Source organism: Cyprinus carpio, chromosome B16 (assembly GCF_018340385.1).
Source record: "Cyprinus carpio isolate SPL01 chromosome B16, ASM1834038v1, whole genome shotgun sequence".
Taxonomy (NCBI): Eukaryota; Metazoa; Chordata; class Actinopteri; order Cypriniformes; family Cyprinidae; genus Cyprinus; species Cyprinus carpio.
In genome coordinates this window covers 3,673,523-3,688,180 of record NC_056612.1, presented here as the reverse complement: position 1 = coordinate 3,688,180, position 14,658 = coordinate 3,673,523, and the positions used below count along the sequence as shown (strand labels likewise).

At 45.3% G+C, this 14,658-nt stretch overlaps 1 protein-coding gene across 1 annotated transcript; it reads left to right on the top strand.

Moving 5' to 3' along the window:
- The first annotated feature begins 6,986 nt into the window (after window positions 1–6,986).
- Window positions 6,987–8,912, top strand: LOC109065191. The gene is made up of 2 exons (XM_042741865.1): window positions 6,987–7,552; window positions 7,624–8,912. Exons 1-2 carry the CDS (start codon window positions 6,987–6,989, stop codon window positions 8,831–8,833), a joined length of 1,776 nt encoding a protein of 591 aa, XP_042597799.1. The 3' UTR covers window positions 8,834–8,912.
- Window positions 8,913–14,658: the final 5,746 nt, after the last annotated feature.

Genomic DNA, 14,658 nt, shown 5'->3' with positions numbered 1-14,658 from the left:
GCAATTTGTAAACCTGTTTCACCAGGGTAGACATAATGTTTGTTCCTTGATCTGTCAAGATCTCACATGGAAACCCAACTCTGGAGAATAATTGTACAAGGTAAGTCGCCACATACTTTGCTTTGATTGACTTCAGAGGAAACACTTCCGGATACCTTGTAGCGTAGTCCGTTACCACAAGCATAAATCGGTTACCTGTGTGACTTCTTTCAACCGGTCCGACAACATCCATTCCTAGTCTTTCAAAGGGAGTTCCTATGATTGGAAGCAGTTGGAGTGGAACCCGACCAGGGCTATATGTAGAGACTTTTTGACATTCTGGACAACTTCTGCAATACTGCGTTACCTCTGCCCTCAAGCCGGGCCAATAAAAGTGTCTTCTAATCCTAGCAAGGGTTTTACACTTCCCCAGGTGGCCAGCCCAGGGAATTGAATGGCCCAGGACAAGAATAACTTTGCGGACACACCGGGGTACCACCAGTTGTGTCACAGACCCAAGCCGACGACAGAGTATCCCCTGTTGAAGAAGATATCTTTCCTTCGTGACATCACAGTCCATCTCATTCTAACAAATAGGCACTTTCTTAGGCGACTTAACTGATGTTACAGAGTCAAACTTTCCTCCTAAGGGAGGCTTACCAAAGGAGTGGTACTGGGACGGAGGATAGACCTGGGATTTGCGAGAGTCTCTGCCACCCCGCCAACTCCATGGCTGGTTCCTTCCCCGGGCAGCAACAACACGTCCGCTAATGATGCAGCTTCGGCAGCAGTTTCAGGGCCCGCTCACGGATCCATACCTGGAGCTCAGGAGAGAGCATTCTGAGATACTGCTCAAGAATAATTATTTCTCCAATTTCCTCCACTGTTTTCCCTTTTGGTCGAATCCACTTCCCATACAGCTCCTTCAACCTGGCATACAGCTCTTTAGGACTCTCAGATGATTCAACTTTTCGGAAACGAAATCTTTGTCGATAAGTTTCTGAATTGATGTCGTACTTCCTCAAAATAGCTGACTTCACACTATCATAATTAAGAGAGTCGTCAATATCCATAAATACATATGCCGCTCAAGCTTTACCAGTCAATAGGGGAATCAGGCGGAACGCCCAATCAGCCTTAGGCCAACAACACGCTGCCGCAATTCTTTCAAAAGTTATCAAAAAGTGTTCTATATCACCGGAGTCATTTAATTTCTCTAATTTAAGGTCTTTAATCAGGGACTGACCTCTATCGTGCTCCACTCGAAGTTCCCTTTCACTTCCTTTAACGAGTGGTCGACTACTGCCAGGGTCCCCATCCAATTCGCAACAATTGGACCAGGAGTGTATGAAGTACGAGCTTGCACCTCCATTTGAAGCAGGCCAAACTGATGCTGCAGTCCCTTAAATCGTCGTTCTTGCTCCTTTTGCTCTTGAGCCCTCCCGGTTTCTCAAGCATCCATTTGCGCCATGTGTGCTCGGAACAATCTTGTCAGATCTGCAAGCGTTGGCTCCTGCCCTCCTGACTCTTCTGCGACTATTTCCTCCTCATCCACCATGATCTCCACCTCTTCCTCCCTTGCTTCCATTAGCGCTGCCTTTGGTGGCCCCTTCCTTCCAGGCCGACTCATCGCTCAACAAACCACAGGGGGGAAAGGGGAAGGCCAAAAAAAAACAAAAAAAAAAATGGGGGGAAACCTGCACCCTTCGCTAATCCCACTTCTGACACCATATGTGAAGGACCAAGCAGTCAAGGGCAAAGAATGCAGGATCTCCGAATAAAGAAAATCATTTATTAAATGCCAAACAAAGTTACAAAGTAAATAACTTAGAACTGAATGAAAATAAAGTTAGGCCTAGGCCTCAAACTAAAAAGGTCAACTGAACAGAACCAAACTTAACAAGACAACAACCCCCAAACGACACACCTGGGAAACTTATATACACAAAGGACTAGTCCACTACACATACACAGGGGAAGACACCTACATCACCTAACACCAGTAAAATAACTAAAGTAATTAATTTCAGAAATATGAAGCACTGGGTCATAAACAAAGTAATATACCCAAAGTAATATAAACAACAAAATATACATAGAATTATAATAAACAGACCATCATGCAATTAATCTTGAACCCCCCCCCCAGAAAGAAGAAAAGAAGACCGCATGTATGCATATGTGTTCTCAATTACCGTCCTTGGGTGTGGCCACATCTTTGGCCATCACAATGTCCCTTGTGTGACAGTGTCACAATATAACTGTGATGTTCTGCAAAACAAACTTTAAAACACTTTTTTCTTACTGGTGAAAATCAGATGTTTTCTCTCAGGTACATCACAGTGTAAGCTTCACAGTGAACATTACTACATCACCCTCCTCAACATAACCCATATCAACAAAGAAAATATATCTAGACTCCATATAGTGGTTATTTAGGGGTAATCCCAGGTATTTTGAGCAGTAGGATTATTAAAAATATGTGTTAATATAAAATTAAATTAAATAGCCTATATAAAATTGCAAAATAAATCTATATATCAGTACTTTTTCACTTAAGGACAAAATAAATCGAGTACTTTTGTAGTTTCACTCGAGTAAAATTGAAAAAAGGAGTACTTTTACTTTTACTGGAGTAATATTTTACTATACGTATCTGTACTCTTACTCAAGTACTTGATGATTGTGTACTTCGTCCACCACTGCGTACAAGAACATTTATAAGATAAATATAAGTGTGTAGTGTGTAGTGTGTTTGTTTGTGTGTGTGTGTGTGTGTGTGTGTGTGTGTGTGTGTATATATATATATATATATATATATATATAATGGTATTCAACCATCTGTTTCATAGTGTAACACTAATGAGCGGATGGTATTCAACCATCTGTTTCATATTAATGAATCCTGAGTCTCTAACACGTCCTGCACTCAGAGAGAAGAACTTCAAAAAAACAAAAAAACAAAAGATAAGGACTTTTGTTTTTACAACATCCTCCAACATAAAACCCCCCCTCGGGCGCCGCGATGTCGATAACATCCCAGCCCTCGTGACATTTATTACACCTTCGAGATGATCCAGAGACACTCTCGTGAGCATCAAAGGAAAGAAACACCCGCCCTTTTGGTCACAGCACGACGACATTCCAGACACACACACACACACACACACACACACCCACACGAGCATTTCTGGCTCACGCATGAACACTTTTGATAAACTACCTCTAAATGTATTAAATGTATCTCTTTATGTGCTTAGATGTCTTCACGTGATATAGTGGAATAGATATAATGTTTACTGTGTGTTTAATCCAAACTTTATATGCCTGTAGTTAGGAACAACTCTGTATCTCTGTATCCCTGACTCGCAAAGTTATAGTTTATGGTGTCTGTATGATCGTAGAAACCCGACTGTGACGAATCTCAACGGCAAATTACAAAAAGATGCATTGTTTCAGAAGTACAATCTTTCTGAGGAAAAATGTGTAATTTTGTCATCGCCATGAATTAGACCAGTGGGCGGAAATCAGCAGACAAAGAAGATTTTTCCCGCCTCAGTTTCTCACACAAAGTGAGTTTCATAAGGTGACATAGGTGTGAACCAACCTTTCAATAAAAACAAAAGAAAACCCTTGCTCGTGGCATTCCGCCAGAGAGAGAGGGGGGTTTCCCAGTTCGCGATCGGACTTCTCAAGAAGTCCCTCCGTTTCTTCTTCTTTACTTTTTCGTTTTATCTTAGTTTTTCTTTATTGTCTTCTGATATTTGACTTCGTTCAATTGTCCTCACGAGTCAAACGAACTTAAGTCTAATCATCTTTTGGCAAAGTTTATATTCGCGTTAACCACGAACTCACGCACCACCAGCTCCGGAACGGACAACGCAGAAGCTACAACAACGGACAATTTGAGCTCAGCTACACACAAGAGCCAGATCAAAGCAAGTATTGTCTCATATCGCAACTTAAAAATTGCTGTTTAAGGTTGTCTAGGCTATTCCACTTTTGTGAAATTATCCAATGACTTGGAGTCTCTCGCAAAGTTAACTGTTTGAAAATTGTCACTCTGAGATCTGCCTTCCCTCTTTCTCTCTCTCTCTTTCTCTCTCTCTCTTTCTCTCTCTCTCTCTTTTTCTCTCTCTCTTTTTACTATTTTCGTTTGATTATCTTGTTTAAACTGTATTGTTTGTTTGCTATATACTCATATTTACTCTGTGTGAATTGTAGTTATGTAATCTTTAGTCCGCTTTTATTAAATACAATAATTTGCTTGAATTGAACCATTTTATTGCTCATCAAGATCGAAGTCCCTGAATCGTGTGATCTAAGCTACAAGCTTTGTTTTCTAGTAATTACTATTCAGTAATCTAAATACTACAGACACAGAAAATATTGTTCTTCCTGATCAAAAGATTAATATTTCTTGGAGTTTGTAAGAAGGGTATTTTTATTGATATTTGATAAGGGAGTCTAGCATCCAGTTCGCGGGACGAACAGATTGTCTAGATAACTTACATTAATTCTAGTAAAGATTACCTTTAAATGATTAAATATTCCCTCTTTGGGTAAGTTAATATTTGTAAGCAATAAGCACATCATATTCATAGACTCATGAATATTCACTTCATTTGAGTTAATTATTCCCCAGAAAGTGATTGTTGCTACATATTTTATGGTGGAGATGCTGGGGAGCGTTCAAACTTTGTTTTTGGTGAGCAATATTCATATTCATATTCATGCATATTTTTGGATGTTAATATTATGCACGCGCATTTTGAATTGTGAGTTAAGTCGCGCTTCCGAGCGAACTCATTCGGCACAAAAGCCAGCTGTTCAGCACATTAACAGTTTCTAAAAAGAAAACCCATAGTCACTGTTATTTTTAATGAAAGTACACTGCAGTATAATGTTAAAAGTCTCCTGTTAAGAAAGACTAAGATCTCTCTGCAGTGAGAACATTTTAATATTAAAAACCCACCTATTAAAGACGAAGAAATCTCTTTTTTAGGACGAGACGTAAATCTGATCAGAGCGAAGTTCCTTTGTTTCAGTCGTTAAAAGGCCTTGTAATTACTAAAACATTTATTGAATTCGTGGTAAACCACAATAATATTCAAAAATAAAACGATAAAAACTCCTGGTCTAAAATTGGCTTAGCTACCCGATTTTTAAACCTAAAACATTTAAATCATAAGTGCTATTTTGATAAATGTGTATGGGAGTGCAACAGACGGACAATTCCTGTTGCTCACATTTGCGTGTTTTTGCAGCGAAAAAATCCTGCCTCACGCTCTTGTGTAATATAGCACCGCAAAGGTCCTAAAACCTTTGTCTGTTTGTTTAGTTGTGATTTTGACGCAGAAAATCAGCCGACAAACGCTCAGATTCTAAATCACATTGAGGTTGTCTGTAATTCCGCTGACTAAACACCAGAGGGCGTCCTTTACGTATTTAGAAGTCTCAAATTACGCCTCGCCTTCTGATTTCAGCCTGCATGAGTGCAATTACGCCATCTCGTGGCCGTTTCAGATAATGCACTCTTACTGCTTATTAAAAATAAAACTGTGGTTGTTGCATTAGCCTGTCTAAATTCTCAATAATTATTTGCATTTACAGCTTTGCTCGTGCGAATATTATTTTTATGTTAGACAAATTTTCCTGCCTTTGACTGTTTACATTTACTTTGAGTTTGGTTCGAACATGATTTGAATTAAAATTTAATTGTTTAATAGTGTAAATTAAATGTCTCAGGTCAACCACTGATTGACCTACTTAAAAGGAAGTGAGCCATCTAGTGGCCGTCTCCTGTTAAGTCGGTTCACAGCGTTCAGCTCTCTGATCTCTCTCTTTTCAATTCTGTTTTGAATTGCATGTTTCTACCCTTACCCCTTTTTGATTATTTCATAATTATTAATGATACCTTACTGTTATCATTGATTGTTATAGGATATTATTCAGATTTTCCTTTTAATTCTTCTTACATGCTTATTTTAAATTTCAATTTAAACCAGTTTTTAATTTTTAATTTGAATTAAGTTTTCTGCTCACCTGGTGAAGCACAGAGAGGGAGTACGCCCGCTTGTGGTGAAAACCAGCTACTGCGTCCTCCTCCTGTGTTCAATACTGTCTTTTCCTCTTTTTGATTTTTATTATTTTTCTTCTCTCTCTTTTGGATTAGGTTATTTTGGATAATTACCATCATTATCATAATTCCCTTTTTGTTTTATCATAATTAGGTACAGCTGTTGCCTTTAATTTCTACATATATATTCACTCAGTTGATGTTAAACAAAACAAATCTTAATTCACTTTAAGTTTCCTTTGTTCATCCTTTGTGTATTTGATTGTGGATAAAAACCCATCCACTTATTATAAGGCACAGAATATTAGATATTCCCCCGGATATATTTTTAAGTGTTTGGTCCACTTTTCCTCTCTAAGCCACACCCTTTTCCTAGGTCTCTTACTCCCATAGCCACACGTGCTGTAGGCCCTAGCAGAAACTCTTGCGAAAGGTAGCAGGTTTAGCCCCTTTATTTTTCTTTCTAACACTTCCAGCGTTTGTATTCATTCCATTTCATTGCAGACCAATTTATTTGGTGTTTTGTTTTCACTGTGCTCTTTCCTATCTTCAATTTATTTTTTTCCCTTTTCATGCTGTTGTGATCTTGTTTCTTACAGTTCACCGAGAGACCCCAAGGAGAGCTAAGTAGTAGAGCGACAACCGAACAGCCGGTGTCACCAGGTGACCCACGAGGCTACCACCTGTCAAAGTCTCTATTTTGGGTCGACCCGTAATTGAACCCGCCTAACTGTCTAACTGTCTGCATCAGTTAGCCAAAATTCTTATAGACGGCATAGCCCGTACGATAGCTCGTTAGCCAGAAAACAAACTTGCATTGGCCTCTTTGTGTGTGTGCTGTGTTTTCTCTCGTCCGCAGTGAGCCAGGATGTCCCGTTCATCCAGTCCCGCAGTCCCTTGGGATCAGCTAGCGACATGGCTGGAAACGATGACGACCCCCTTCCTGCCCACAGACACCAGGGACCTGCATCACTTGAGCCAAAGACAACTGGACACTGAGATGGACCAGCTGATGGCACACGATCCGACGCAGAGTTACCCCCACAAAGAACTCGCCAGGATCACCGGAACCCTAGCTCACCTCCTCATCGCCCAGGGACGGCTCAGCGGAAAGAGCTACCTCGACCTGGAGCAGGAAGCTGCAACTCTAAGACTTCAAGCGGAGGAAGCCCGGAAGCATCAGGCTCACACCCAGAGCCGTCTAGATAAGCTACTTCTCGAGACCCAAGACCAGCACGAGAAAGAGGATGCCACAGACCCAGGGCTACAGGAGGAAGTAGACAGACTTCAAAATGCCCTGGAGAATCTTCGTCTGGACACAGACCAAAGAGAACATTTGGAGAGAGAAGCCCGAGAGAGACTCGAGGCAAAGCTCCGACAAGCTGAAACCCTCCTTGAAAGGGCTGAAATTGAACTGAAAGAAAGAGATGCTAAAGCTAAGGCCTATGAAAATCACCTGAACATGGCCCGAGCTGAAATCCATGATCTTACACAGCATAAAAACTTTCTAAAAGATGAACTTGACATCGTTCACAGAGAACTGAAACATTCTTATAGACTGAAAGTGAACAAAAAGAGGAAACACACTCCACAGAGTTTCCCCTGGCCAGTGGACCCAAGCCTTTCAGCCAAGAACTTAGAGCTGAAAAAGGGAGTGAAAGTCTGCTTTTCAAAATGTCACCAACCAGCCTGCACAAACCCCTGTCAGCAGCGGGGGAGGGAAAACCCTTCCAGAAAGTCCTGGTCACCAGCCACAGACACATGGCTCCCAAAGAACTGGACAAGCTGGCTAGAAACATCCCTACGTTCAACCCAGATCCTGCAGGAGGCCATGACATTCACGCTTACTTACAGGACATAGACTTTCACTTACAAACTGTCGCCAACGTAACCACTTGGGACAAACTGTACCTGCTCAGAATTACGTCCAGTCGTGAGGTACGCAGTTTCTTAGACCGTCAACCAGAGACTGTCAAAACAGACTACCAGCAACTGCGAAAAGCTTTGGTGCGTGAATTCTCTGATCCAGAATCAGACCAAGGGTTAGTAACCGCAATGGACCTCAAGCAAGGTCGACTTGAAACCCCACCAAATTTCTATAACCGACTGCGACGTGCCTACTTCGGAGCACGAAATGAACCAGGCATGGAGGAAGACATTAACTTCCGAACTTTGTTTCTTCAAAACCTCCATCCTACTGTAAGCCACCATTTGGGAGTATTAGCGTGCCCGCGTAGCATGTCAACGCAACAGTTACGCGACTTAGCCCATAAGGCTTACACCAAACAAAAGACTGTGTCAGAAAAGACTGTAAAACACCCAACTATTTGCCCTGTCTCTGAGTCCTATTCAGAATTGACCCTAGAGGGCGCCCAACCGCACCACAGTTATAGACCCAACAACCGAGAGTCAAGACCGTTCCAAGCCAGCAGAGGGCAGCGTGGTCGTGGTGGTGCCCGTCCGAGGCAACAGAACGACCGCTCTGGAGGATCCTGGGACCGGCCTCGCCCCTCCCACAACCAAAAGGGGGAGGGCACCTGGGAAGCCAGCCGGCAACTCAGAAATAGCCGACCTACAGCCTCCAGAACACCAAGCCCAGGGAGCCGGGAGGGGGAACACTCTCAACGTGATGCTTGGAAGTTCAAGGCTGAACCCACATCTAACAAGGAAAGTGCAGCCACGTCCGAAGCTGCAGAACTTCTGAATGTACTGAGAGAGTTCCTTAAAAAGAAACCTCACAAGGAAGACAAGAAGGATAAACCAGACACCGCATGACTAAACCTTATGCCTGAAACCAACACCCTTCCCGACGTCTCAGCAACTGAACCAAGCACCCAGAACACTGTTTTGCAACCACAAAACTATTGAACTAGCTGTTGCATCATCAAACGACAGCAGCACCCCCACGAAAGTGCTGTTTTGTCTGCACCTCCTGACCAAGAAAGCATCATCCCTCACACTGAGGTACCAGAAAGTGCTGTTTTGGTTATCTGTACCCACAACGAAACACACAAGACATACCCTGACTGCTTATCGATCGATCGACACACAAGCCCCAACACCAAAACTCCTGGGGAACCTGATCGAGAAGGGAGTGGCTCGGAAACTCTACCTAACTATCACCTTAGAAAAGGAAATGAGACTCGAAGCCCTTGTGGACACAGGCTCAGACCTCACGTTGATTTCGGCTGAACTATTTGATAAGCTCAAATTTGAAGCTCAAAGACAGAATCAAACTCTTAATTTCCACACTTGCGAGCTGAATGTACAGTCATACAGCCAAAATGACATCCAGCTTAGAAACGTAGCTCCCATCCACCTGACTATCGGTCCTATGAGTCTAGTAAATCCTATTTATGTCTCACCAATGAACACTTATTCATTTCTCATCGGCAAAGACCTGCTAGATCGCTTTGAGCCTTTACTAGACTTCAAACAGCTGAAAGTCTGGGCTCAAGTGCGAGATCCTCTTCCCCTACAGCCACACAGGTCGCCGGCGCCAGACTGTCAGGTCACCGAGGTCACGGGAACTCCCACAGAGCCAGACTGTCAGGTCACCGAGGTCACGGGAACTCCCACAGAGCCAGACTGTCAGGTCACAGAGGTCAAGGGAACCCCAGCAGCCAGCCATGGGTACGCAGCCTCAACTACAAGCCAAGGCTCAAGTTCGCTCCTCTGCACCTTCAAGGCCACCAAAGACTCTGATACCTACAGCCCCAAGGTCAAGACCGAACTGCAGCTGCATGATGTAACCACAACGGACATTATTCTGGCCATATGGGCAGACAACTCAGCCATTAGTCTCTCCCTTTACAACGCAATCATTGAGAAGACACCGGACCTTCCGTATGCCAGCAAGCGCACCCGTTTCCCCTTGAACCCACACCCATCCTCTATGGTGTCTGCCAGAGGAATCTGCGCTTTGTTCGTGAAATGGAATTACCGGTGCCTGACTCATTATTTCCTGGTCGTTCCGGACCTGCCCCACGATGTTTACATTGGAGCAGACATCTTGATTCGCCTCAAGGCTCATGTGGACATCTTTAATGAAGTTGTATGGGCCCCATTGACTTTGCAGCCACGCGTTTCCATCAACCATGACAACCTCATGTCAGGACAGACCATCCCAGAGGTCTGCACCTTAGTCAACGAACAGAAAACGGTGGTACCAGCTTACACCAAAGGGGTCGCTATTCGGCTCAACATGCGATGTGGTCAAACCTTAAACCACACGCTGGGTTTCTTCCAACCTTCACCTGAATGTGTGGAACTCGGACTCACACTGGAAGCCACACCCCTCACTGAAGTGTCATCTCGTGTTGTCTACATTCTTTTCAACAACTGAACGGCAACTGACATCAACATTCCCAAGGCCTACCAGCTGGGATGGCTAGTGAGCCATGACTTTCATGACTTTGAACTTTTACTACCTGTCATTGGGCCCATTCCACCTGCACTGATACCTGAAGGCAGTACAGACAACACATTGTTCACTGCACCCTTCAAATTCATCGCCATCACATCTGTCATGTCAGTGACCAAAGACCAGGTGTGCAGAACGGAGCTGACTGAGGACCAACACCTTGCAGTATACACAGTCTCCCCACCAGAGCGTCGGTGAGACTGTTGAACCTACTACACCTCTCAATACCAAACTGACTGATGACACACGACGGACGGAGGAGCCTTACCCAGGTTTTGAATCTCAAGTGCAGCAAATTCTACAAGATGCTAATGCACTTGAGAGCGATACGGATCGTCAAGGACTCAGACAAGTTCTGTATAAGTTCAAAGAATCCTTTGCCAAAGACTCTTTAGACTGTGGTCTCACCAGCCTCCACACGGTACGCATCCCTACGCACCCTGATGCTCCTCCCACTTTTGTCAAACAGGTACAAGATTCCCATCGCCTCACATGAACCAGTGCAGGAGATCATCGAATCTATGCTTGAGAAAGGTGTCATCCGTCCATGCAACAGCACCTACTCAGCCCCCATCTGGCCCGTCCTCAAACCTAACGGCAAATGGCGACCCACCATTGACTACAGGAAATTGAATCAACAGGTGCCACTGTCACGATGGCCCATGACCCAGCTAGAACAAGAAATACCCCGAATCAGAGGAGCCACAATCTTCTCTACACTTGATGTGGCCTCCGGATTCTGGACCATTCCGGTGCACCCGGAAGACCAACACAAGCTGGCGTTCACATTTGGCAACCGACAGTTCACCTTCAACAGGTGTCCGTTTGGCTACGCCAACTCACCAGCTGAATTCAACATCTTTCTGAACAAGGCCTGCCCAGATGCTAGAATGAGAGGTAACCTGATCTTTGTAGATGATGTTCTCATGAAAAGTACAACGGTGGCCGACCACCTAAAAAAATAAACTATGTTCTGAACCAATTATCCACCGCCGGAGCCAAGATCGCCCTCCACAAAGGACAATGGTGCCGAACTAAGGTTAACTACGTGGGCCTGCTCATCGGATCCCAAGGCATTGAACCACAGTCGAACCGTATTCATGCTATTCAAAACATCAAGCCTCCCACTAATGTCTCTGAGCTGCGGAGTTTTCTAGGGGTATGCAATTACTCTCGACAGTTCATCGAAAACTACTCAGACATTGCCAGACCTCTGACAGCTCTGCTAAAAAAAAGGACTGCCCTTTCGTCTGGTCGAAGGCTCAAGAACATGCCATGAAAGAACTAAAAAGACATTTATGCACAGCTCCATGTCTTGCTTACCCCGATCCACAAAAGGAATTTTACCTGGAAGCTGGGTCTGTTCTGACCAATGTCTCAGTGCTGGCCTGTACCAACGGCATGACCAAGACAAGAAAGTAGTTGCCTATGCCAGCAAGACACTGCTTCCACCAGAGTGTAAGTTCTCAGACTGTGAAAAAGCTCTGCTCTGCACTGTATGGGCCATTCAGCGATTCTCCAATTACATTGGAGCACAAAAAGTTATCATAGAGACTTGCCACCAGCCAGTAATGTTCCTCAACAGCCAACGAATCCGAGATGGCGTGGTCACCAATTCACGCATAGCCACATGGTTAATGGCTCTCCAAGGACGCAATGTTGAGGCACGGTATGCACAGAATCACAAGTCTGCACTGGGCAATGGCCTGGCTGCATGCCAAAACTGCTCTGATAACACACCTGCAGAAGCAATGGGCGTGCAAGAACCCCAACAGCAACAACCAACCTGTCACAGGTACTTTGAAGAGAATGCGTGTCAAGGCATGCTCACAGCCTATGTCGATGGATGCTCCTACAACCACGATGGCATCCTTAAGGCAGGTGCAGGAGTGCTGTGGGTCAACGACCAGCCGTGCCCCCCACAACACTTCAAATTAGGTCCCCAGTCTTCACAGTATGCAGAAATAGCAGCCATTCTCATAACTCTACAGATCGCATCAGCCCATGACATCAGAGAAATCCTCATCTGTACAGACTCTAACTATGCCAGACTCAGTTTTGTGTGCCACCTTCCAGGTTGGAAACAGAATGGTTTCAAAACGGCAAACAACAAGCCAGTCAAACACCAACACCTGTTCCAGGAATGTGATAACATCACAAAAACACACAATATAACTGTGTACTGGAAGAAGGTAAAAGGACACTCGAAGTTACCAGGTCTGGACAAAGACCTAAATGATCAAACTGACGCCCTCGCCAAAACAGGCGCACTACATGGGGAGGTGTGGTCACTTCCAGAACCCACACCCAGCCCCAATGTTGCAGTGTTAACCCGCAGCAAAACGACCTTCACCTGTGGCAGTGCCCGCCTCACACACTCCATCGCTAACTCCACAGATTTCCAACAACGACATTGCAGATATGCAAGCTTCTGACACTGCCATAAAGACAATTCTTAACCACCTCTCTGACCCCTCCAACCACCCTATCACGCAGGCTGAGCTCACTGATGACTCGTGCCTCCGACACCTATATAACACCAGACACATGCTGCGCGTACAGGGCGACATTCTGTGGTTGGCACCTGATGACAGCACAGCGCCACGGCTCGTGGTGCCACGATGCCAAAGGGGGGTACTACTAATGTACGCCCACGACACACCATGTGCTGGACACCACGGTACCAGAGCCACGTATGACACACTGACACAGGTGGCATTTTGGCCCGGCATGCAGCAAGATGTGGCAGAGTACGTCAGAGAATGTCTTGTGTGCTGCCAGTTCACACCAGCAAACCCAAACCACAGAGCCCCACTGCAACGCAGAGGGATCACGTTCCCGTGGTCAGACCTTCAAATTGACTGGGTAGGACCCCTGCCCAGGTCAACAAGAGGCAACAAGTACTTTCTCACTGTGATGTGCCAGTTTACCAAGTGGGTGGAGTGTCTGCCAGCACACAATGACACTGCCCAAATCACGGCATACCTCCTGATGAACCATATCTTCTCCCAGTTCGGATTGCCACTGAGAATCAACTCAGACAGAGGTACCCACTTCACGGCCGAGATCATGCAACAGATCTGGAAATGCCTAGGGGTACAAGCTAAACTTCACATCAGCCACCATCCAATCACGTCCGGCCAGGTAGAGAGATCAAACCGAGCGGTGGTCGCCATGCTTAAAAAGTATGTGTCTGCTAACCAGAAAGACTGGGATGTGAAACTACCCCTTGTGCTGATGGCCATCAGAGCCACCCCGCAGGAATCAACACGGGTGTCCCCTTTTGAACTCATGACTGGGCGGCAGATGACCCTGCCACTACACTTGCTGTATCAACCAGGAGACTCCAACCTTGTCACTGCTTACACCACATTCCAGTATCTTGACGAGCTCCATAGACACTTGAAAACAACTTTTGCTTTTGCCCAGCAACACCTGCAAAAAAGCGCTGAAGGCCAGAAAGCATATTACGACCGGAAAGCATCACACCAAGAACTAAATGTGGGTGACAGGGTCTTGTATTACAGCTTCACCCCCGCCAACTCAGACGGGCCCCCAGCGGCTGTCAAAGAAATTCCTACCACACTGGACGGGACCCCATGAGATTATGAACAAACTCTCCCCAGTTGCGTACCAAATCCAGCTAAACCGGAGATCGAGAGAACCAGTTCTCAAATGGGTCCACCGTAACCAGATTAAGAGACATGTGGCCACTAGCAGAGAAAGACAGGGAGGGGCCAATGCAAGCTAAACTCAACCGCCGCCATCGAAGCGGAAAGACTGTCCCATCCAACCCGGGACAACCCTCACTGACCTGTCCCCCTCTCTCTTTCCCCTTTTCCTCCCTACCTCTCTCTCTCTCTCTGGCCTGTAACAGGATGCTGCTGTGTATTGTCATCCTGTGCCTCCAGACAACCAGAGGCCAGCCACCATCAGACATTATCACACCGGGTCCGGCCTCGGGCATTGTACTGAGAGAAACAACCAGGACTCCTGATCACGAATTGTCGGATGCACACCCAGAAAGTATACGTTCGACTCGACCCCCGCAATGTCTACAGAGCACACTACCCCCACGCAGTAGCCCAGTACAGCTGGGCCGGTGCCCGTTGGACAGAGGACTCCCTCTATCACGCCGAGGCCGATGTCAAGCACATGCTCAACCAACTTGAGAAGA

What these genes read in the sequence shown, in the direction of transcription:
- LOC109065191 (XM_042741865.1), top strand. Translation starts at nt 6,987, where the DNA reads ATGACGACCCCCTTCCTGCCCACAGACACCAGGGACCTGCATCACTTG. An exon ending in GAAATCCATGATCTTACACA is followed by an intron (nt 7,553 to 7,623) that starts GCATAAAAACTT and finishes ATAGACTGAAAG; the next exon opens with TGAACAAAAAGAGGAAACAC.